The following is a 25864-nucleotide window of genomic DNA, read 5'->3' as shown; positions in this document are numbered from 1 at the left end:
TTTAGCAGAAAGAAGCGAGCACTCCACACAAACGTATTACAGGTAAGACTTTTCAACCTGAAATCACCACACAAATATTAGACAAGGAATAGGGTAAAGGTCTGAAAACATGTGGAATAAAAGGCAGGTAGGGTGGCGAACTACAAGTGCCAAAACAACATACTGAAACTAGTATCAATACTAATTCTAACTAGAAGCTTACCTTTTTTCCTTCTGAGGAAGGTCTTGAGCTGTCAGTTGGTCTTGATATTTCTGAGCATTCAGCAATTTTTCATATGTTTCCTAAAATGTATACGGAAAAAGTATTTAAATGCATTTTTCCATTTAATATTTAAATTTCGTTATTTAAAACACGTATCTGGTTTTACTCTCCAAACACTTAAAATGCAGAGGTCAGAAAACAGAGCTCTGACAATTAAAAAACCCCAAACTATAGCAAGTTAAATTAAAACAACAAACATTTAGACAGCATATGTAATATTTCCATATGCAGTTCAAAGTAATTAATTTTGAATTCTACTATTTTTCTTCAGTGTTTGTTGCCTTCTTACATATGCTTGTAAAAAAAATTCTCACCTGGATACAGAAAGGCAAGTATATTTGTATAATGGATGTAACTCTAAAACATACTGCACAAATTTCATCAGTGTATCCACGTTTTAGTTTGAATTCCTTAAAATACTGACAAGGTTTAAGATTGTTAATAATTTCATTTAGTTAGATTTTTGTACATTTAGAGTGTCAGCTTCACTGGTGGGCTGTATCAGACAGAACTCCCTCTTATCCAGGCATGTCTGTAGGGACACACCAAGTCGTACATTTACCAAAATCAGAATTTCTGTTCTTTCAAACATTAGATATATTTACTCTAAATTTTCAGCATTTTTTAAAAAACTTTTTCTCAAAATTCTTAGCTTGGATATTATTTTCAAATAATGATGTGACAGTGATTTGCCACTTCAGAAAAACAAAAGGAAAAGATAGTCCAAAAAGTCACACTAAAAATATTACAGAAGAAACATGCTTTTAATAAAGTATTTTCAGGGTTTTTTCAGTTCAGAAACTTTCAGAGACTATTTGGTTCTAAAATATAACATCTAATACTCTGAATTATAACAGTGATTCAAATCACAAATTAAATAGGAGTATTTGCAAAAATAATTATAAATGATATTGAAACAAAACAGGATTATTGTATTACAACAAAGTACTTATATGCCATATAATTTACCTCCATTAACAAGTGAAAATGGAAAGCTTATAATCACTGTCATATACTTTATTAATATAATGAGTTTTAGTAAATACTAGAGAGAAACTACAGTGTAAAAATTAGCGGGCACAAGGAACAATGGTTGGTTGGGTTTTTTTCTTTGTATTACAAAAAACAGTAAAAGAAGAAATGTGAGACAGCTCTGTATTGCCAGAAATTAACCAATGAAATACTAGTTCTCAATACTGGGATTTGTAACACAATGCAGTGAGATTTCTGCAACAGTTTACATTTAAAAAGAAAAACCAAAGACAAAACTCCCTTGCTTAGTTATAAACACCTTCTGTTCAAGCTGATTTATCCACGAATATAAAAATACACCTGCACATATAGAATAAAAATACTTGTACCTGAAGTGTATGAACTAAGAACAGATTGCTACCTGAGCTGCACTCAAAGCTTTAAAAGAGGGACAATTCACCGAAGTCTTTGATGCAGGTCACTGGTGACATTTTTAACAGCACAGTGGAACAAAAGTATTTTTGTAATAACCCCACACTATAAAATCCTGAAAAACAAAATTGTCCACTTTTCTTTGAGACAGCATAAGAACTCATATATTATAGCAGTATACCTCTCAGAAATCCTTTATTTTTGATAGAGATAAGTGCATCAGATAGGAACTAGGAAAACTGTTCAACTTAAAAAAGTCTATCTTCAAACACAGGAAACACCATATAAAAAAAAAGCACAATAAATCGTATTTTGAACTATTTCCAAACCTTACAAATATATCTGTAGATCTCTAAGATAACAAGATACGGTAGCACTGCTCTGGGCAAGATTCATGTCACATCACACTAATAATCTTCACAGCTCCATTCAGAACTGACTATTAGGCTGCAGAAGTTATTGACTATACATTAAAAGCACAAACATGGTTTGGGTTAGAGGGCATGAGGTGTGCCTGACACCAAGCAATTTTTAGCCATCTATACTTGGATATGAGAAAGAATCAGTATGGAAGCTTCTGCTCTGGACCACAAAGGGAGAGAAGAGAAGGGGAAGGAGGGCTGTGGCTGCCCCTCAGCTATCCGGGGAGAGCTCAGCTTGAACACGCTTCACGATTCCTGTGAGCTCCAGGAGTTTCTGCATTTGGAAAAAGTCAAACCAGGCATGAAGAAGGTATTCTGGCATTAGATGATCAGAAGAGATACCGGGTTACTAGGTCTTATAAATGTATTAGGAGGTTTTTCACTTCACTGCTAGCCTCTTGGCTTACCTCTTGCCTTCGTAAGGCAGAGTGTGTCACCTCCCTACCTGGCAAAAGCAGTCTCCAGTCTGCCGCCTCAGAAATACCCATCATCTTCATTACACTCTAGCATATACATTTATGTATTGGAGTGGTCAGCAAAAAATACATGAACCAGGAGCTCAACAAAAACACAACTGTATCACAGCTTTTTAAAAAAGGGCAGCGGGAGGAAATCACAGCTGTTACCTTAGGACAGACTGGAGTCAGATTGCTTCTTAACAGCAACTCAAGTATTTTCAGGTAAGATGACACAAGTTAAAGGAAAACTTAAGGACTTTGTCATCATATTCAGAAACTAATGATAAACACATGCAAATAAAATGAGATATGGGTTCTCACCCACTAGCTTTTAAGCCTCAGAAATTCATTGTTACAACAGAGAAAGCTTTACAATATCTGAACAGTAAGATTTTCCTGCCTCCCTAGGTATTCCCAAAGAACACTGGCACTCCACAGCCTAAGTTATAGGAATGTGCACTTCTAAGAATTAAAATGATCTCTTCAAACTGTTTTGGTTAAATGATAGCAATGATGTCCATTCATACAAAGAACCCTTTACACCACACGTGAAGTCAAATGACTGTAAAAAGTAGTATTTTAGAATACTTCCAAGTGTAAAAGAAACACTAAATACAATTTCCTGCATATTTCTGGCAACTAAAGTGGACTTGTATCTCTTACAAAATAAAATTTTGGTCCGAAGTATTAAAAAAAATTAATGCATGTATTTAATCTCTGTATAGAGCTGAAGTCAACAGACTAAAAGAACCACTCACGCGTGAAGTAAAGTATGTGGATGAGCCTTTGCAAAATCAGGAATCACATGTAATGCCCAATAATTTATCTGACAAATCTTCACTCCCCAACAGTTAGAGAAAGCTTCTGAAGACACACTTGCTTTTTCAAAGCTGGCAGGTGAAGATTTTACTAATCACTTCAGGATTCAATAGTCCAATTCATGAATGTACACATCTGTGTGCCTTGTAAACTCAGCTATTACACAATCAAAATAGCTGATTTTACAAGATTGGCTATGTACTGAAACGCTTCCATTTCTAATAGAGAGATCAAATTTCGGATCTCTACAAAGATTCTCTCTTTTAAAATGAAAAAATAATATTCTTATTCAACCCTACATAAAAAATTTAGGGAAGAAATTAGCAAATGGAACCCTAGGAGGAGAGATTTTTATGGGAAAAAAATATTTTAACATTTTGGTTAAAATATGCTGCAGAGCCCACATTTTACATCACAGTTTGCATTTTTCTTTGCTTATGTGGTCTTGACTTCAGCATATACTTTGAGGGTTTTTAGGTTTTGTTTTTGTAAGAGTTAAAATGCTTTGTTGTTAGACTATTACCTCTGAACTATAACCTCTGGTATTTCTAAAAAAGTACAAGAACAATTACTTAAAATTACTATTTTGCTAGACAGAATGGTATGAAAAGACCATTTTGTCTTGTTCTGCACATTACAAAATATACTACTCTGAAAAACTTTTAAGTTAAATTCTGATCAAATATACTATCAAACATTTGCGAAATAGTGTTTCATGCGATAAACATTCCTTTGTGTATCAGAAGAAAAATAAATTGTCCTTTTCCCTACAGCTAAACTTTATTCAACAGGCAGAACAAAAGACAACAATGGAGTATAAAACAAATATCCTTTATAAAAGTTCATTTAATATTCAAGTCATAACATATATACTGGCAGTTATAATACATGCAAATATACACAGTTTATTTTTAGTAAGGATAATATTATCTATTAACATTAACTAAAATAATGCTGTTACCAGTTACATTACTAGCAATTAATAAAATTCAAGTTCCACATGAGTCTATGAATACTTAATGGCATACAAGTTTAAGCTAAATACTTATGTTTATCCAATTTATTAGACTTAAGGTAGCAATTTAAAGGACATCCTCAAATGGGATTGATTACTTACACTAGATTGTATTAACATACAGCCCTTTCTTTTTCCCTAGCCAAATTAATTAGCTTTGAGACTTAAAAAATACATTTTTTTAAATACACATTAGTCTAATAAGAGGTTAAAACAATGTTGGGAATTTCATGCAGATTTCAGCTTTCATTTGCCTGAGTAAAAAAAAACGCTGTGAAACCTCACATAACAGATTTAGGTTTATAGAAGCTTATTTAATGAAAATATTCATAAACAGTTGAAGAACACTCAAGTATCCTATACTAATGAAAAATGTATTTGTCAAACCAATTTGTTTGAAGGTGGTTGCCACACTGTTAGAAACAAGATGCACACTATTCTTTTAGAGATTTCCAAGGCAAGCTTGCATACCCTTTCTAACTGCTAGAATGAGCTAAAAATAAACTTGTGCTCCTTGTAAAATTTGTAATTTCTTCATTATGATGGAATGCAACAAAACATCTTGCCCTTGGGTTGCTCTGTTTCAGCCAAAACAAATGCAAATGGCTTGTCAGATGACAGCTGTTTGATAAGGCTCCTCTACAAGACCTGCATGCTTTACTTTTTTCCGTGAAACTTGGGATGAAAGGCAGAAGGCAGGAAGAGAATTAATGTAGCATACAGTCTAAAGGCAATGCTACAACCGTGATTAAGTAGAAAAGTTAAAAGGCACAGATTTTCCACAGCCTCGCTGCGTGCAACCCATCCGTGTAACAAGTTGACAGGCCTAGCGCGTCAGCTCCATCATCCTCTCCGACAGCTAAAACGCAGCATTGCATCCCTTTTCAGAGAAAATTTGCGTCTGCACCATGAAGCGTTGTACATTATTTCTTAGCACTGCAGGGGGCTCAAGTCCATATGGAACCTTCACAAATATTACCACAGATCAAACCAGCGGCGTTTCGAGGCAGATTTGACATACCTATTTAAATGAACAGCAGGGGTCCTCGGGCTGCCTCAGGCTGTGCAGGAGGAAACCTCTGTGGAAAGCCTATGCTGCAGCTCCATTACTCAGCAAAGACACACTCTACATTTATCATTCATTTCATTTCTGCCAGGGCAAGAAGCTCATTTGCCCAAGGTCAACAACAAAAAAAAGAGGGGGGGCTGTTTTTTATTCTCCCAAAGAAATAAATGTACCTGACAAGTGGGGACTTTGTCCTTCGGGTACGCAGAACACAAATAAATATGAGATAATTCTAATAAAAACAGTACACTCAGTAAAGCTGTGCACAGAATTTGATAGCATAAATATTTTTTTTTTTTTGACAGCAGACTAACAATAGAACTAACTTTTTAAGACTATCTAATGAGGAAACAGAATCTGACATGATTGTCCAAGTAAATATTTCTGCATACATTATTAATGCTTTTGTCTTCTATGAGTACACATAAGAAACATGCACATCTTTCTATAAACTCTTCTGAAGAGGCAGATAATGCTTGTGCCATTGATGGTCATAGATATGAAATGTGTATTCACAATCCATGTTAAGACTCAGGGTCTAGTGATGTTCTATTAGATACAGCTTTTTTCATGAAGGTAAACAGATGCAGATCCTTTACTCCTGGAACCATACTAATCAGAAAAAGCCTTAAGTTTGCATGAATGGAACAGTCTTAGAAAAATCAATTAAGTAGTTTAAATGCAAATTTTCTTCACACTAAATGTCAGCACAAATAACATTTCCTATAGCTTTGCCCTTCAAGGGAAAAAAAGCCCTATTTTTTTATTCTACAGTGAATTTTCCTAGAAGAAACCGTTTTTGTTGTACATGCATTCTCCACTACTAACCTTATGCTACTAACCAGATACAGCCTACAAGAAAGTGTTCAGACTATTCCAACCTAGTCCATAGCCAAAATTGTAAAATAAACGAAAAATTAAAGCAAGAAATATTATGTAGTCTGTTCTCTTAAATATAACATAAAAATGCCCCTAATAATGGATATTTTGAGAAAAATATACACTGCATTTAGCTTCAGTGGTGATATTACGTCCTACTGTGAAAACATGAGTAAACTCAGGAGCTCCTGATACACATCTCTAGAACAACATGTACTTGACTGGGAGCTAATATTATTTATTACAGATTATAACATACTTACATGCATTAATGAATAATATGACTGCTTGCCAGTATAAAAAAGAAAGTGAAATGGTCGGCCATCTTCTCCCCACTGGATTTCTAAAGGAAAGCAAGATTAGACAAGAAAGCAATATACACTCACTAAAAAAAAAAATCCCTGGTATTTCATTGCAGTTATAAACCTCTTTCATAACACTGATTACCTTTTTAAATATCAAAGAACAAAGACATTTTACAGGTGTTCAACCTGTCTGGAAATCTAATGACCTAGACTACCTTGTTAAAAACCAATTTCTATCTGCAATTATAACCAAATATTTAATATAGTATCTCTAAATATTGTTTAACATGAGAGAATCCCTCATGGACATCTTAAATAAACTTTCAAAGTCTGTATAGTTGGTATTACAGATAGAAGTATCCAATTTAGAATAAGCAGCAGCACAAATTAAGAGACAACTGAAATCTACATAATTATTGTGAAAGATTAAAGATTAGCAGTTCTGGAAAACAGTCCTTTAAACCCAGAGTAAATTTGGGGTTAGTATAATACATCTAAATTAAGACAATTGTCTTTTGCAGGTAACAACTATATTCAGATCTTGGGTGATTTTAGGACTTGTTCGTGTCAATAGGTTGGGGATATTTAAATACAAAAACCTATGCTATAGTTTAGATAATTAGTTCAGCAAGAAAACACATGTTGCATACAACTCAGCACATCCAGTTTATTTTATTTATTAAAATAATGTTACTTAAGGACAAATACATTTCAACTTCAGAAAAAAAAAATCAAACAAATATAACATGACAAAGATCTTTTCCAAATAAAGTGACAAAAATAAAAACCTGAGAGCTTTTTAAATTGAACTGTAGAGAAATTCCCACCCATTTTATCCAGTGATGTTCAAATGAAGCTATCTATAAGCTACAAAGATAAGACTCCAAGAACCTGTCTGATAAGCACGGTATGTTATAAGACATAATACAGCAGAAGTTGAATGTAAAGATGCAAAACTTACTAGAACAGAAGGAATATACCAGGGGCTTTTACCCACACATATTACTAGTGGAATGTGTGAATTTCCATGTATGCAGCTGTGAAAGCATATTTTGGTGAAATTACTGTTCAGGGAACATTCTGAAGTATAAATTTACTTTTTTGTACTTCAAAGTTATCAAAGGCATAATGCATAGACAAGACAAAGCTGCCTTAAAATAGATACTTATTGAAAGTGTTATTTTTAGATGCAAATACAAAGGTACACATTTATACTAATTAGTTCTTACACTCCTCAGGACACAGCTAGCATTTCAAAGAATTCTTTAGTCCTGAAAGCATATAGAATAGTACCTTAGTTCTGCCATAACACACCACTTGGTTTTAAAATTACATAATTTTAACTCTTATCCTTTCTTTCTACTTCGCACTACTGCCATTAGAAAGTAACGCATGATACCATCTAAAAGCTGAAATTCCAAAATTTCAGACAGTTTAGACAGCTTTCGAAAAGACACAAAAAGCCCCCAGAACATCAAGTATCAATTAATTCTAGGAACAGGAAAAGAGAGCAGAAAATTATATGATTTTGCTGATAATCAGAAGTGTCCATCTGGAACCTGAGAGCTCAGTACATGTGGAGCTTCACACCGATGCTACTAGTTGACACTAAGTGTGAGACAAAAGTGGACAGCAGGTTTTGACATATCTTTTAAATATTCTATGTAAAATTAATTTGGCAATTTCAGTGAAGTTCTCACTGACCAACATACTGGCATATCACTTGACTTGCCACTTCATATAGTGTCTCAGGAGCAAGACTAAAGACAGTATGGATGTAAGTGCAGAATTAGGACTTTCTGGTCAAAACAGACATGATCAGGAGTTTTCACTCTCCCTATTCTTTCAACGGGCAATTTCAAAGCTGTAATTTCTAAGCTTTTAGAGCAATGAAGTTATCAGGAAAACTTTTGGTTTAAAAATAGTATTAATGAATATTTTATGGCTGTGATAGACAGCTCTGACAAAAAAGCTACTGAATTCAACAGAAGGTTTTCCCATGACTTCAGCAGATTCTGCACGTCATCCTACCTATTGTTTATTTTTAAACAGTTAAAAACATTTATCTATAGTCAGTTAACAAGATGTCTGTAAAGACCACTAGTATTCCAGAATTCAGCAGTATTTTTTGTCCTGAAAACTAGGATACAAGATCAGGTTTTCCTGCTCATGTCTTAGCGGTTATTAGGAACATGGGAAAAAAAGTAAATCTGTGAAAATAAGGAATTCTACATATGCAAAAATTCTAATACTTAGAAATAATTGAAAAAATATCTATGAACACTTACTCCTCTGCTCTGGAAAAATTGCAGTAGGATGCTGTAAATAAACAAACAAATATCAGCAAAAGGAAAAAGTTACTTAAAATACCATGCTACAGTTATTCAGAAATGCAACCAAAAAAATCCTACCTTCATCATGGGCCTGGCTTGTCGGTCAAATAAGCCAGAAGGAAAGAGATAGGCAATAGCTCTCTGCAAGCAAAAAGATAGATCTTATATGTAATTTTTTTCCACAGAAGCATCATCAAAACATTTCTTAGGTACTTTCTGTTGAGAAAAACAGTGTAACTTTTGTACAGTAGGCAACTAAATCAGTGAGAAACAGTGCTGCATATGTGCTGTGCTGAAAAGCAGATCATTTCCTCAGGAACCCTCAGGAAAAAGAAAACCTCATTCTGAAAGCTATACTCTACTACACCAGAATGAGTGAACTTTCTTCTGCAAAGTTTAGTTTTTACCATGTGCATTTATCATCATTTACTATAACTACTCAAGTGCAAAGACCATCTCTACACACAGTGATTCTCCCCTAAAATTTCAAGTGCTGTGGCTTCTAGAGGAAATCACAACATTTAATTTAAACTTTCTGAAAATATCAGTACTTGCTAACAGTGCCTACTGACCGACCAAGCATGGCAATTTTATTTAAAGCAACTGGACGAAGTTTTACACATTTAGAATCCCAGTTTCTACAGACATAGCTTCCTCAAGTCTAGAAGCAATGTTTGTTGTGGCAGCAGAAGATACTTTACATAGCCTAAATAAGCATTTCATTGATCACTGCATTTGGAAACAACTGTGAATCACTACAATCTTTGCTGAACATGAACTAATTGCTCAGAGAAGAAAGACTCTTAAATACCATCTTTCTTGTCCTTAGATACCTAAGGGTTTACTAAAGCAATTTAGAAAAACGTGTAACAATCATTACACATCCATCCTTTACCACTGTTTTGACTAAGTACAAGGTACATCATTTGCTTTTACTTAACCAATATCTACCACTATTCATGGGATGTATAAAGTTAGTATTATTTGCCTCCAACAAATATGTAGGTATACCAATATTCCAAATCATTCTGGCAAAATGTAAGGCAAAGCACCTTACAAGGTTAAGCTCAATGACGTGCATTTCTGTTCAACAGCATCTTACTCTCCCTCTTCAATGTAGCTAAAATATAATTTAATAAAACAAAAAGATTCATTTATGAGAGCTGTTTATTTCCATTTGTTTTTAAAAACAAAACAGAGAAACCTAGCCGCAGATGTAGGGGTCTGGCAAGTGTAGCCATCTTCAGGCAGTGGGTAGTAGAGCTTAAGACAGAAATTTTGTGCTTGTACAGTAACATGGACTAACTGAATAAACCCCTCTGGCAGTGGTCTCGTTTATATTTCCATTAAACAGTATGGAAAAGTAGAATTACAATAAAAATCAGAGTTTAAAATCTTCTCTTAGGAAGAATGACTCTTTGTTGGTTAGGCTACCTTAGGGCCAATATTTACTGATATTTTTTTCCACGGATATGAAGCGGTTTGTCAGTGCTTCAACCGATTTAATATGCATAGAGTGTAAAAAGACCTAACCTATTACTTTCATTAATCCCCTACTGGCATTCTGAACAGAAATTTTGAGAATTCTGAAGCAAACAAAAGGCTTAACTTGATTTTATGAAATGGTAATTTTGTTTCTCTTAGTGACTACTGTATTCCCATTTGTTAGTCAATGGGCATTTTATGCATACACACAGTAGGTGAACACCTATTTATGAACAAATGGGGATTAATTATGATGACAATAGAAATCTGCTGTGAGCCAAATGATGTTAAACAAACACCTTATATAAGATATTAAAAGAATTTATTACAGGATACCAAGACTGACTGTGCGTGTACTTAAGACACAGCCTTTATACAAGCATTTCCGGAATCTCAGTCAAAACAGTTACTGTAACTATGACAACTTAATAAATGCCAAATATAACAATTTAACATTTATAATGAAGAGAGCAGCTGCCACCTGAAACCTTCTACTTCTAGAAAGTTTATTTTATATCACCTGAGTGTATACTCATGTCTTTCAGGCTAAAACATAAACAAACCCTGCATTAAGAAATCCTTACATCTACTTTCAGCTCTCCACGCAACAACTAGCCAAAGAATAACAGTTCACTTTATAAATTTGCTTTTTTGTTGTTCCAAAGTAGAAAGAAATAGAGTCTTCCAGCCTTCTCCCTTTTTATGGAAATGTAATCAAGGATGGGGTATTTATCTTTACATCCCATTAGGAACTATCCTGGGATGCAACACTCAGTTCTACTTTATTCAGAAGTTTCTTCTTAATTTTAAATAGCTGTGTCCTCAGACTGTACCTTTAGCAACTATAGAGCAAGTCAGTCTGCCTCTTGGAAACTTCATTTATAGAAGTTAATTTTGTCTATGCAAATATTTCAGTTTTGTAGAAAAGGAGTATTTCAGAAAAACTGGAATTCAACACTCATGTGTACTAGCAATTAAGTAAGATGGTGGATCAACCTTACAAATGACATCAGAATCAGTGTCTCCAAACTGCAGCTGGAGAACATAAATAACCATGAAATATTTTCCTGAAATTTTTTGACAATGTCTTCAGATTTGGAACACAGGCTTCCTTTCAGGAATCTCCACGTCTCAAGTCAAAATTCTGTACAGAATTAACGGCATGTTCTGCCTTTTCCTGAACATACAAAAAGCAGGTGAACATCCCTCTTAAAACTTTATAATCAAGGTTTAAATGCTAGGAGTAAAGTTCCCAAGAAACTCTTTAGATTTAACTGCAGTTTTCCATTCCAGGAGTGGTTTTCAGCTTAACCATCATGGTCCATATCCTTCTTCTAGTGCTTAATTTGGCTTGAACTCTAGATGAGAAAGAAAATGTTGTTCTGAATATGACCAAGAACTACTTTCTTCAGGCCATCATTTCAGCTATACAAGTTTCATTCATCCCACTCTAGCTTCCACAGGTTCTCGGCTGCTATTTCACAATTCTATTTGTGAAATCACACTGTTGCCATTGTCTTTGGAAATAAAACACAACTTTTTAAAAAAGAAACATCCATAATTATTTTCAGCAGAAACACAATTAAAAAATCCTGGTACCTAGTAACACAATGGTATTTCCAAAAATAATTACATAAACTACGAAAAAAAGTGGAATGGGTACAGCCTGCTTCTGCTATGAGTTACTAAAAAAAATTTTAGACATTTCCTTTTGGAATTTGGAACTGTTTGTTTTTAAAGTCTACTGTTGATCCACACGGGAAAAAAAAATAGTCACACCTTTAAAAATAGTGGATCATAATGAATACATGTTAGTAACATGATGGTTTACATCAGGCATTTCTTAAACTGCATTGGTAAACTCAGCATTCCTGTAACAAAATAAAAGGAATCCTGTTCTATCATCACTTGTTGAGGGACCAGATGATTCAATATACTGCCCACAGGACTACAATGTCTTTCACTTGCAGCTATAAATTTGAATTCAAGCCAGTTGTCATAATGAGAACAAGCTTCCATCCCTATTAAAAAAAAATCCTATCTGGCAGTCCTTCAAACGTGCAAACCAATTCATTAAATAATCTGTCCAGCACTGCACAAGGCATGTTGTGCAAATTCAGTATACCTGCCACACCCTTATCAGCCCTCTTCATTGTGCATGTTGCACATGCTGACTTCTGATCCTCCTTCCCTTCCTATCTACCTGCAAGCCAAGAAGTTTTTTGTTCACTCACTTTCTCAGACATCAGAGCCTAACTCCGAATCAAACAAGCTCAGCTGGGTTACTGTAAGGGTTACTTTTTTTTTTTGTCTTGACAAATTAAGAATTCAATACTTCAAATAGAGTTGACTGAGTCATATTGGGATAGGGGAAAGACACTGAGACAGTTCAGTCCTGAAATAAGCCACCATAAGGAGGAGAGGTTTGGCAGAGCAAATTGATCTTGCCCAAGTGTCTTCCCACACTTTTTTTTGAATCTACAGCTCAAACACAAAACATTCCACTAATTTTCATTGCTCGAATCATACCCAAAGATAGTTATCCAAGTAACATCCAGTGAGGAAAGGTATTTTGTAGAAAACAAAGAAGAAAAAAAAAAAAAAAAAAATCAAAAAACCTCCACGCTGGGGTTCCCTTGCAGGAGCATCCTTTTTGGCAGAGGGCTCAAGAATCCAGCTCATTCCTTTTTAAATATACACGAAACTTTAGTCATCAAAACACTGAGAAGTGACACTTTATGCCATAACGTTTTAATGAAACGCCTGAGCAATAGCTGTTTCAGCTTCTTCTGCTCCTCAACTTGATCACACAAGAGCCACTTCCCTTCCTAAACCTTGCCTCTTGAATCACATTATTTAGCCACTGTAATTCAGCAGAAATGTTTGCTGGAACAGCTGTTTTTCCTTCTAACCACACTAGCAGCATTCTTTAAAAGTTTTCAACATCCAAAATCCAGAATATCTGGGGTAGCACCAGGAACGAATGAAACAAAAATGGGATGGAAAATGTTAAATCAAATAGTTTTTTTATTTAACAAGACAGAAAAGGTTAATACCAAAAAAAAACGTGACACATATAAGTTTATCTTCTAAAACAAAATGCTCCTCTAACAACTAGCTATTAAAATTTATTGAAATCACCCCAATCATTTGCCACTGTTTATCTAAAGCTTGGGCAGAAAGAAATTTCAAGTTCACAGTGACACAACATTTTAACGCCATCACATGAAGAAAAAAAAAACCACTAACCCACTAGCATTACACCAAAAAAACACCTTCTTTTAATATACTTTTGTTATATTAACTAATCATTTTCAAAACAAAAATTTTTAAAAAAATACAGTAGTCATCAGTTCAGATGGACTTTGATGCAGAAGTAAGAAAATACTAATGCAGGAGTTTGGCTTCACTGGAGAAAAAAAGGTTGGAAAAAGCATTCTAGCATCAACTATTTAAAAAACAATATAAAATCCGTTTGTTGTATTTCTTGTAAAGACAATGCTGGACAACATTCTCTTCTTGCAAGCAAAGTTCAGAAATGCATTTTGTTCTGAATAACATTTCTGACATTTCACATATGCCAATATTCACCCATTTCTAACAGTTTGCATTGCTAAAAATTGAATGTTATTTAGAAATCAGATGTGCTGGGCCCACTTTTAAAAGCAAGTAAATATAGCTTACTTTTCATTAAATCTTAATTCATTGAAAGAAACTATACCCTATAAAGAATGAAGTTTTTCTACATTTAACATTTTCATAGTTAACAACCTAACTGGTACTATTGCAACAATATATATGCTAGTGAAGATAAACATAGAGTTTAGATTCAAATCATTCCATCTGCTTGACAACAATCTATTAGGTCATAAGGCAGGCAGCAAAAGAAAATCACCTCAGATCTCTAGCTTTTGAGTTTTACTAACTCTTATGAAGAAAGTACTGCTTTATGATGAGCTCATATCTGGGAGAGCATTTAGTGACTGCATAAAAATGAATAATAAAAATACTGGCATATAAATAGGTCATGAAGATTAAGATGCTTTTCTTGTATTAATTTTACTTAGATTTCTGGGCTTTAAAGTAGAATATCACAGAACTGACAGCAGAAAATGAAGGTAGGCTGTTTACTACAACCATAAGTTAAAGTTAAATCACAAAATAAAAGGATTACAGACTCAACCGGGGAAAAGCACTAGGTCAGGACTGCAATCTCTATTAATTAGGTATCCCAGCTGGGCAGCGGGTATGCAGCTGTTAACTTGATCAATGACTTACCTAAATGTCATCTCTACTGATTCGCTTATAAATTACCAGCAAGTGAGACTAATGTACAGGTGCTAATTTATTTAAACTGTTCTCTGCAGTTCTACATAGCTTTATAAACTGCATCTGGCACCTAATGTTAGCTGTCAGTTGTACTTAGACATGCCTGTCCTAACGACTCTGTTCATTAGAAATGAGCACAAATTATGAAATATTGTGAAAAATGATACATCAAATGGAATGGGCAAAGCAAATCAATTAGAAAAACTTCATAGCACATATTCACACATAGGAGAATAAAACCTTCTAGCTTCAGAGTGAGGTCTATAATACCAATTAAAAAGCAATTGGTAGACTTCTGCAGAGTTATATATCAATTTGCTGTATTTTTTTCTCCTCCAGAAATACAGTTGTAATGCACAGCTTAACTTTTCATTCCTAAATAAAAGCACCAGTAAGACGCAATTCTGATTTCACAACATCCAGAAGGATTAGCAAGTAAGTCAACTTATTTTCCTGTTTAAAACTTCACAAGGTTTAGCTTTTATTAAACTATACCTAAAACTCTGGTGAAGAACAGAATCCTATGATGTCTACTTTTGAGATACGCTGCACAGACTGATTAACAGTAGAAGACATGGAGGTATATAAACACTCATCAGAAAGAATTATTACTGTTCAAAATGTAAAACTTCATAATTCTCCTGCCAGTGCTTAAGCAGCTTTTATATTTTTATAACAGAAATTTAATTATGCATAGCAGACACTATTACACACTAAGTATTTTCCAACACCTGATGGAATATAAAGAAGTCAAACATGTACCAGATACTTGGTATCACCAAACAAAACACTACTCTTTTGGCTCCACTTCCCCTCTTTTCAGAAACAGTCTGCAAAGCAGTCCCATACTTGTCACCTGCACTACATTTGTAAAAGCTAATTCCAAAATGAATCTGCTTTTATTAATGATGGAGCTCAGTTGATTTAGTGCAAATGATCGTAGTGCTGTGGATTCATAAAGAAGCCACTACTTAGATATGGTCATCTTCCATTGCTTGCAGTCTTGCTGTCTGTAAGCCTTCCCGCAAGACCCTAGCAAGGAAGGAAGCCAGGCTGCAGATTAATGCTTTCTCCTACTGTTAACCTTTCGGGCAAACTGAACTATTAGCATCATCATTGTACTGTACTAACATGGGAGGTATTCTGGTGGCAGGTCTGTGCATGAATACTTCACAAGGAAGTAACTCAAAAAGACAAAGGTCATTAAGCATAAGAAAAAACATCTGAAAAACACAGGAAAAGGAAATTCCATAGTCCATACAGAAATAGAAAAGCCAACGTAAAGAAACAGGCTGCTATTACTGCTGACCCAAATGCCTCGATGAATACTTTTACTGTTGACAGGATCTCATCCACTCTATACCGAGACTGGAAGGGTCTCTGCATTAGCACTTGTCTGTAGAAGAGCAAAGTGGTATCTATGACTCTAAATCAAAGTAGTCACAGTATCAGTGCATAGCTTTGTACTCATAAAGCTTGATTTCCTACAGATTTGTAATAAACTCAAGCTTCCTTTAGGGATTTTCTGAGACCTGATAGAACTCAAGTCTCATTTCAGCCTTTTTCTCAGCAGGCCATTAACTGTCTGTCTCTTCTCTACTTCGGTGTCTATTTTCAGAGAAGTTTTCAGAACTTAGTTTTGAAGCCTGTCAAATTTGTTTGAAATCAGCCTCTATCACCACCTACAGATGCAGCTCTTTCCTGGCGTAAGCACACTGTCAAGACCTCTTATGTAGACACAGCTATGCTGACAGAATTTTGCCACTGAGAAGGGCAACAAACAATCTCCTTGCCCTGAAAACACTAACCCATGCACACCTCTTTTGGCACATACCACATTACTATGTCTACCCTGAGGGCCCTGCTGATATACCATGCTGCCATGGATATAGTAATAGTGTTGTTACTGCGCAGAGAAAGATTCAACCATGAGACTTCACACAGCTTCACCTAAGAGTAAATGTCACAAAATGACATTTCTCCCCCTACCTCTGATGTGCGATAAAAAAAAGACAGAAATGACAGAAGTGAAGACCAGGTGGGACATTAAAAAAATCCATGCAACAAAACATTTTCCTGAGTGAAAGGGAGTGTATCTATACATGAGCCTAAATGACACAGAGAAAGAGAAGACCACCCATCTGTCAATTGTCAGAGGGAATGGCAATAAAATAGTATGTTTGGAGCTACTGATATGAGCTTAAATTCACATCTGTATTAAAATCCCTAAGCTAGAACTGAGTTGTAAAACATCCTATAAAATTTAATTTGCATTACCAGCAACCACAGTATCACACAAGAAAACCTGACCTAAATATACACAGCAGGTCAAATTGTGGGCAAACGTTTCCAAGTACTATATAAACCTTTACAGTGCCTCTTATAACCTCTGATCAAGGGGATTATCCATTAGTACTTTTAAAAAGAACCTACTGTGCTTTAGCAAGATATGGTATACAGCTCTATACTGTGATGTCTGACCTCACATGGTAGCAGGGGTAGAATCTCTATTCACAGTCACAGCTGCAATGTTTGCAATGTATAGTAGCATTCTTTCTTATTCTGACAGTTTGATTAAAATTCACAGAGAGCTGAGGGGCTCATGCTGAAGTAAAGTGCTTTCAATATCTGAAACTCTACAGTAAATTACTTCTCCAACAGAGCAACTGTACTTACATCAATATCCTCTTGGGTAAAAGTTTCTGGATCTTCTCCCATCATGTTGGCTAAATGTCTCTTTCCTAGGTTGAACTCTTCAATCTGTTTTTTAATAAATTCCTCCGTGTATTTTTCAGGTCCTGAGGCTCCTACATTTTTCTTCTGCACTGCTGTAGTGGTATAGATTAGCCTTAACGTCTAACAAAAACAAAAAAGAAAAAAGTGAGAGATTTATTTTATATTTTTGGCACAGTGAGCTCTAAATAAAATTAATAGTATAAACAAGATATTCATACCTATAACAGGATTCAACACATTATTGTACTAAGTTAGAAAAGGCAGCATTACTCATTAAACCATTTTCTTCCAATTGTTTAATGCCCTTAAACAGATAAACACATTCTAAAAATTGATCATTTTCACAGACTACAAATAATTCAGAAGATTTTTCTGATGAAGAGACATAGTATCATATGTCAGGAACATCCAGCAAAAGCAAAACACAGCACTGAACAACAGACACAGTCTTAAAAGAAAATTAAAATCTATCAGCAAGTAAGTAGGTTTTGCCTTCACCTAAAGGCATCCCGTAAGTATGAAAAGAATCTGCAGGGCAGCTCTCTAGTGGCTTTCAGAAGCATGTGGCTGCACAGATACTGCTAAAGATTCCGGAAAGGTGATGGGAGTGCTCCTTCCTTGTTCCCAGTGCCAGCATGAATCATAAACTATTTCACCACCTCAGGTAGAACAATTAGAAAACTAGTAGAGTAGCTCTCACCAGCAAATACTACTGAGCACTGTTCCAGCTTAGAAGTCAAAATTCAGGGAACAGTTATCTTTTGATCTTTGTGGGATACAAACTTGGTTTTTCTTCTATCAAGACAATCAGTAGTTAAGAGGACTAATTTCAATCAAGCGCTCTGCCAGTTGAACAGGAGCTTCACTGACAGAGCAGTAATGTCCCAGTTCTGGCCTAGTGCCAATATTATGCACTATTTTGTCTCTCCAACATTAGTATTAAAGTCCTCTGCAGCTTAATTACTCCACAAACTGAATGAGAACTGATTATTTGTGTGGTCTTCTGTGGGTGGAGGGAGGGAATCACAAGAAAAAAGGGTGTGTGGGACAGAAAAGCAAAGACAGAAAAAGAATCACTTTGAATCAGAAAAATATCCAGTTTTGTTCACCAGATAGTACCCAGAAACACTTCTCTCCAGTCCCTTTAATGTGCCCCAGCTTGGCTTTGTAAGCAGACAGTGCAGTTCCACAAGGCAAAGCAAGCCCATCTCACAGTCTATCCCTGTTAGCATTCTTTCCTCACTCCCTCCACCCGCCCCATGCCAGCTCGGGCACTTGGATTCTTCTGCAAGCCAGCTCAGCTCCCTAAATGTGGCAGACCACTAATTTCTGCTTCCTCCCAGCAAGGGAGCAGTTCTCAGCTCAGCTGCTAAGTCCGAGTGATTCAGAGAAGGCTCCAAGAAGAGCCCAAACTGACACAAGATGGTGGTTGAACCACACAACTGGAAGCAAGGCAATAGAGGGGGAGTCCTCTCTTCATCTTCATTTCTTTGAGCAAATTATTAAATTGCCTCTGCTGCTTCTGGAGCTGTAGCCTCAGTCTATCTTTAGCCAAAATTAAAACCCAAACACGCACAAACTGAACTAGTTAAGAGTTGTTATTATGAGGAACAAAATAAAGCTAGTATTTGAAATGATTAAATGTCCTCCAAGTGACAAGAATTGTCTTCTCCAGATCAGAATTTAGACATGCTGATCATTTCAATGGATTTTACCATCCTGAGTTAAGCTAATATGAATAGCACAAAACTCTTGCTATCTTCCTGTAACTAATACAAATACAACCGTAACCTTCAAACTCAAGCTATAACCACAATGATACAAACACACACGTCTCATCAGACCAAGACTACATGGATCTATTTGCAAGACAAACACAAAAGTAGGTTGAACTTCCACCTTCTGTTAGTAACATGATTTAGCTTACACAAACTTCTCCTGTGACTAGAAGCTTTGGGTGTTCTGTATTAACGGTGAAGTCCTACATGAACAGGAAATGAAACACAGCTTGTCCTGTGCTTTCACAGAGTCCAGTTCATATTCTGGATGTCTGGCAGCCCAGGATGGACTGGTCCAACACCTCCAATTCACTGCACATATGTAAAGCTATTCATGATCAATTTACCCATCTGTGACTGTTGCAGACTTCAGTATACAACCCCACTTAAAATTTCAACTTGGAATAAAGACTACAATACCCTGCCTTGAACCTATGTATAGCACATGCCTGTGCCGCAGGGTAAGTCCTGTGAATTCAATAAGGTTTGATATAGAAGGTAAAGTAATCTTTGAATAACAAGGTCACACAAGATGGAAAGAACTGACCCTCTACGCTTTTACAATTTGACATAGATAAAGATATGCCTGTCAAGGTATGTACCTCAGAAAAGTAACCAATACTTCTGCCAGAGAAGATTTTAAACCAGCTCCAAGGCACAATTTGGTGCTGAAGAACCTGTTGTTGCTTTGTTTTCTCCACAGCTTGTACGTATCATACTCAATGCTAGTCCTGGTTTGACCATTTTTTATATATATATATATTTTCATGTTTTCTGTGAGGTTACATTGACATACACAGAATTAAAAGAAAAATAATCAAAATTTTAAACGTACACATTTTCCACAGGCAAGGCTCTGGTGATTTCCTTAGAAAACAGTAAGGAAAGCAGAGGTATCTCTGCAAATTCCCTATTCTTCTCTCCTAGTCACTCCTCGGGAAAGACTCCAATTCATCTTCTGCCTTGCTTGTCTTAATAGTAACTAATTATTTGTAATTCTTGCTAATGAACATATGATTCCTTATTACTTGGCCCAGAATTGCTTTCTTTCTGCTATGCTTTAAACAGAATACTTTAAAAAAGATTGCTTTCATCTTATTCCTGTCAATTTCTATTGTAATTTTCTCATTTTTGTCCTCCTTCCCTCAAGCTATTTATATTCTTCCCTAGTTTCAATTCGTCACTAATCAAAAGTCCCTGGACACACAAACTGTTCATAATTAGAAAACAGCCTCTTATGCAAATTAATATCTATTGTATTGGGTACCTCTTCTGGGATAAGAGTACTATTTCATGGGTGGTACAGGCAAGAACTGCAAAGCACAGCTAAATGCTTCTGGCATTTCAGTCAAACAAGAAAGCATGCTCCTCTACTTTCTAGATGAAACCACAGGTTTGCATTCAGTTCTATACACATTTCATAAAGCACTACCATAGACAGCAGCCTCATAATTTTTTAAATAGCAATGGTTATCAACAGTACTTTTGAAATAACAGACATGTTATTTCACAAGAACATGGGAGAAGGGAAAGCCTTTACTTCTGGATGCAACTCCTTGGTATTAATCCTCCCCTCCCAACTCCTTCCCGAGCAACCTAGCATTAAAACAGTTTAGCAAATCCTGATTTTCCAGGAAGACAGTAAATTTACAGAAAAAACCCAACACCTTTTTCAGACAATTTCAGCTTCTCCAGCCTATTTTTTTTCCAAGAGAAATAACTAGGACCTGTCTGTTTACTCATCCTTTTGCTTCACTGGAGTTAGATGGATATAAAATCAACATGTATCACTAAGAGACAAATCAAGTTTCCTGTATTTTTGGAATAGGAGGAAAGGGGAATTGGAGACAGAAGGCTCTAATTCAAAAGAAAACATCCATTTTACAGCATGACAGTTACAGAGATAGAAGACAACACCAAGTGACATGGCACGCACGCAGCTGCACCATTTTCATGTTGCTTCCATGCTCTAAGCTGGCAGACTTCAACCACCTCCTTTTCCAAGACCATGCAGCACACAGACAAATTTGGACTAAAAAGTTTTATTTGGGGTAGAGCTTCTAGCACTAGGAGATGCAGAGCCGGATGTATAACCACATCAGCATGCAGGACTCTAAAGCTGCCCTGTGTCCATTGCTCCAATCACTGGCACAGCTAGTGCTTGTGAACCCAGCAGATATACAAGATATCAACAGCGGTCCTCTGGTCCCTTGTCACACAAGAAAAAACATATATTATGTAGCAATCATACAGAATGTAAATGCTCAGACCCATCCCGAGTTTCTAAAGATTTAATTTTTGCTCAATAGGTGAGTTTTGGCTTTCTAGTGAGCTGTTTCACAAAAATGTGTTTTAACTGATTTACTTAAACATATTTACATAATCTCAGATTTCAGTCAGCCTACAAACTAATTAGGTGAACCACTATCAGGTTTATGTTTTAAGATTTTGTAAAACACATCAGAAAGTATCACAAGGTGTCAGCAAATATGCATAAGTGATTTCATATTCCTTTTTACACCTGATTTCACAAAGTATTTCATCAGAAGAAACTTTTTCTCAGAACAAAGTCTCTTGACAGGTTACTGTAAAATTGCATCTCACCCCCCCCATCTATCTTCTGTGCATATTTGATCAAATCTATGTATTAAGTTATGCTTATACTGTATACTATGGAAATAAAAGATAGCTCTAAAAGTATAGATAGATAGCCAAGTGTCAGATGCGCATAACAGGGAACAGAATTCAGATCCCGTTGTTTTGAGGCACAAGTTATCAAACAGTAACAGGCTCTTCAACTCTAGCTCAGTTAACTGCAGAAAAAGCTACTTCATTCCAGGCATGTAGTTCTGAAAGACTGTCAAAGTGCTATCATCTCTTTCTGATATCAACACATATACTGTCCAGTGATTTAGAGAAGGTACCCAACCCAATCAAATTAAATAGCACGTATGGTACTCTGAACTCTTCTGCTGAGAACAGCTATTCAATCACATCAGAAGTGACTGACAGTAACTATGCTAGATCATTTTTCCTTTCAAGTTGTGCTAAATCTCTGTGGTTTGCTTATTAGAAGAACAGGAAACTAAACCTATTGTTCAGTCAAAGCTAAAGGAACTAGAATTACAAAGTTTCTCTCCCATTTCCTCTCTCAATGCAAGACACTTTCAAATACAAAAAACCCCAAGAAATTAAATGATTTCCCCCACTAAGATAGACAATAAGTAATGAACTAAACTCCAGCAAGGGCTTTTTAGGATAGGCATCATAAAAAAGTTCCCTAACAGTAAGGGCAGAGAAGTGCTTGGTGTAAGAAATGGTTATAGCGGGTCAGAACAAGGGTACATCAACTTATTACCCTGTCCTCAACAGCAGCTGGTATCAGAGGCACAAGGAGAGGACAAACAAGTAGTGATAATTTTCCCAGGACACTTCCCCAGTTTCCAGCAACCTGCGATTCAAAGACATGCTGATACCTTGTTTTTAACAGTCCTCGGCGGAATTTTCTTCCAAGTTGCTTTTTGTATTCACATACATTCTTAGTATCCTGAACACCCTCATCAAACAGTTCCACAGGTTAACTACTAATGGAAAGAAGAGTCTCTTGTTTCCTGGGTCCTGACTCCCATTAGTTCCCTTCATACCCTTCGGTTCACAGACAGTTACAGGATGATTTCTATATAGCTACAGGCTTAGGTACTGATCCCATCTCTGGGGGCAAGAGGAGCAGACAAATGATCTCGAGGCCCCTTGTAGCTGTACCTTCTACAATGACTCCTCCTTTGAAATCATTTCCTCATTTACAATACAACTTGTTTTCAGCTCAAACTCAAGCAGGTGCCTGGCCAGTAAAGCTAAGTTACGATCATAATTATACCTTTGATACAGGATAACAAAAGCAACACAAACTATTCCAACTGAGAATGAGATCAAGTGTTAGAGTATTTTCAGCCTTGTTCTCTTTCTCATTCCTTGTACAATTTAAGTGCATGTAGTTCTGGCTGCTGGGCAAGGAACTACCCACACAGGCACTAGTCTGTATTCCTAATGGGTAACGTTAATCTAGAAGTAACCAATATAAACAGTTCAAATTGCTCCTTCCGGTATTACCTTTCATTTCCTTACTGCATACATCTTCTGTTACCCCATGGTTTGGTTTAGTTCAGCCACCCAACAGTTCTTCAACCCTTATTATCCTAAATTACTTTGTAACTTGGAAGTGTTACCAGCATGCCTTTTCATCCACTTGCTGATCACTGATTAAATATATATACAGGTGTATCAAATACCACCACACAAACACAGTGGCTGTCCTCAATACTGACAGCAGCTAAGCTTTTTAATTAAATGGCAACCAGCTGAACACCAGTATATCTCAAAACAAGCCGATAATTCTGTTTAATCAGAAGTTACCACATTTGTGGAGCACATTTCCCTCACCATTGCAGGAATTGGGAGACTTCATTATCGACTTACCTTGATATGAGCAAACACAATTCAAGATGACCAACCTAAAGAACTACCATCTTAAAGTACTCCACTTTTGTATTGGCTTTGGTCCATATGTGGCTCTGTTAATTCTAGTGATATACATAATAAATCAGGTCTTAACTACGCTTTTTCTTAAGAAAAGTAAACTCAGCTTACGGAAGGGCCGACTTGAACGCGGCGCCGGCCCTCGCCCTCCCCGCCCCAATGCTGCCTCCTCCCGGCGCCAGCCCCGCGCACCGCCGGCGCCCGGTAGGCCGCAGCCCCGCCGGCCGGCCCGCCCAGGGCGGGGGGCAGCAGCACACCCCGGCCCAGCCGGGGCCTACGAAGCGGGCTCACCGCGCCAGGGACACCCCGCTCCGCCACCGCCCGCTTCCCCACCCCGCCGCCACCTCCCTGCTCGCCTCCTGGCACCGCACGGAGTCCCCGCCCGGCGCCCCAGCAGAGCGCGGGGGAACCAGAGCCCGAGGCAGGTGGCTGCGCAGGCGGCGCGGCGGGGAAAGGGCGCGGCTCTCACCTGGGCGCGCGGCCCACCCGGCGCCGCCGCGCTCCAACGGCCGCCCAGCCGCAGCACGCGCCCTACGGCCGCCGCCATTGCCCACGGCGCCCCGCCCCGGCCGCCAGGGAAGGGCCCAGCGTCGCGCGGCGGCCCGACGCCACAGGCTCCGGCGACACCGATTGGCGGTCGGGGCTGGAGGGGCGGGGCCGAGCCTGCGCGCTGCCCCCCGCGGCGCCTTGCACCGCCCGGCCCGGCCTGGCCCGGCCCGGCCCCGCAGGCGGGGTCGCTGGTGGGGCCGAGGGCTGTGGCGGCCGTGGGGCCGCGTTTCGGGAGGGTGAGCGGGGCGCGGGCGGGTTGTCAGAGTGTGTTTGAAAGGGGAAGCACATCAGCATTATTAAAGTTCAGACCGATCTTCAAATTGATGGTTTATAACTTGGATTGCGGTCCCGCTGGGGACCACGTCAGCAGTAAGCCCTGGGCGTCTGCCTGTCACCTGAGGTGGACTCTGCTCCGGCCGACCCCACCTCTGAAGGAAAAGGCTAAAATCAAGACTCCTGTTTAAGCAAGTAGCGTTGGAAATGGCAGCGTGTCTGGAGAGTTGTAGCAAAAAAGCATATTTCACCCTAGTACTGAGGTTTTTTCCATGGGAAAAAAAAAAAAAAACCGCCATTTTTTAAAGATGCAGCAGTTGCCTCTTGCTGGGGGGTTTGGTATCAATACTGTCACAATACTGTCACCTCCCAAGGTGACATTAATCTGGACGCTGAACCTTGAGAGCTTGTGAGTGTTCATTGTTTTCCCAAGTTACATAGTACTTACCCTTAGAGGTGATTGGATTTTGGCAGTACTGTTTTCTACCACAGGAAAAGTAGAAATTAATTAAAAATTTTAATTTTACAAAGTTCTACTTTAGACTTATTGGGACCTTCTTTTTAGGAACAGTTATTATCTGAGAAGAAATTCTGGAAATGAATCTGCTTTTCCAGGTTTCTTTTCGGTTTTTCACAGGTGGCTCTTGCTTCCCTCCTATGCAGATGGAAGTATGATTTTCTCCCTGGGATGTAAAAGAGGATATAGGAAAACTGGCTGTGAGCAAGGGAAGTCACACATGGGGGGAGGTCAAGGACAAGCCACCTGGAAACATGCATTTATTTTTGCAGTTATCAACTGTGAAAATGAAAACATCAGTAGTTTTATTGACATGGATACATGCAAGTGAATGCAGCGAGCGCTGCACTGAAGGAGAGTGGTGGAGCATCTCTGTGCTGTGCACACCTGGCCAAGCACGGGGAACTGCAGCCACGCTTTCATTCACGGGGTGCGTAGGTTACCAGCTGTTTCTCCAAAGGAGAAAAAGGGGCTTGGGTTAAGGTCACAATCCCGCTGACCCACCGCCCGGGGCAGCCAGCAGAGCTGAAGGGGTGAAGGGGTGGGGAAAGCTGGAGATGGTACGGCCTCTTCTAGGCCCGTGGCGAATCTCATTTGCTATCTGTCACCCCATGGCTTGGCTTTTCAGCAGCGGAGGAGCTCCTCGTTCCTCACTGTGCTGAGCAATTGTTACCTCTCACCCCTGTCAGCTCTACAGA

At 37.7% G+C, this 25864-nt stretch overlaps 1 protein-coding gene across 1 annotated transcript in view; it reads right to left on the bottom strand.

The window, feature by feature from the left end:
- MRPS9 (mitochondrial ribosomal protein S9) overlaps window positions 1-24413 on the bottom strand; it is a 34307-nt gene extending 9894 nt beyond the window's left edge. Inside the window, exons 1-6 of the mRNA XM_074815138.1 lie at window positions 24297-24413; window positions 17454-17633; window positions 9042-9104; window positions 8919-8949; window positions 6589-6668; window positions 203-282 (exon numbers count right to left, since the gene is read on the bottom strand). Of these exons, the coding sequence (XP_074671239.1) occupies window positions 203-282; window positions 6589-6668; window positions 8919-8949; window positions 9042-9104; window positions 17454-17633; window positions 24297-24374 (512 nt within the window). The 5' untranslated portion in view covers window positions 24375-24413. The remainder of the gene's footprint in view (window positions 1-202; window positions 283-6588; window positions 6669-8918; window positions 8950-9041; window positions 9105-17453; window positions 17634-24296) is intronic.
- Between the last annotated feature and the right edge of the window lie 1451 nt (window positions 24414-25864).

This window comes from Strix aluco, chromosome 2 (genome assembly GCF_031877795.1).
Source record: "Strix aluco isolate bStrAlu1 chromosome 2, bStrAlu1.hap1, whole genome shotgun sequence".
Taxonomy (NCBI): Eukaryota; Metazoa; Chordata; class Aves; order Strigiformes; family Strigidae; genus Strix; species Strix aluco.
Note: the sequence above shows the minus strand (reverse complement) of the source record. Positions and strands in the feature narration are given on the sequence as shown.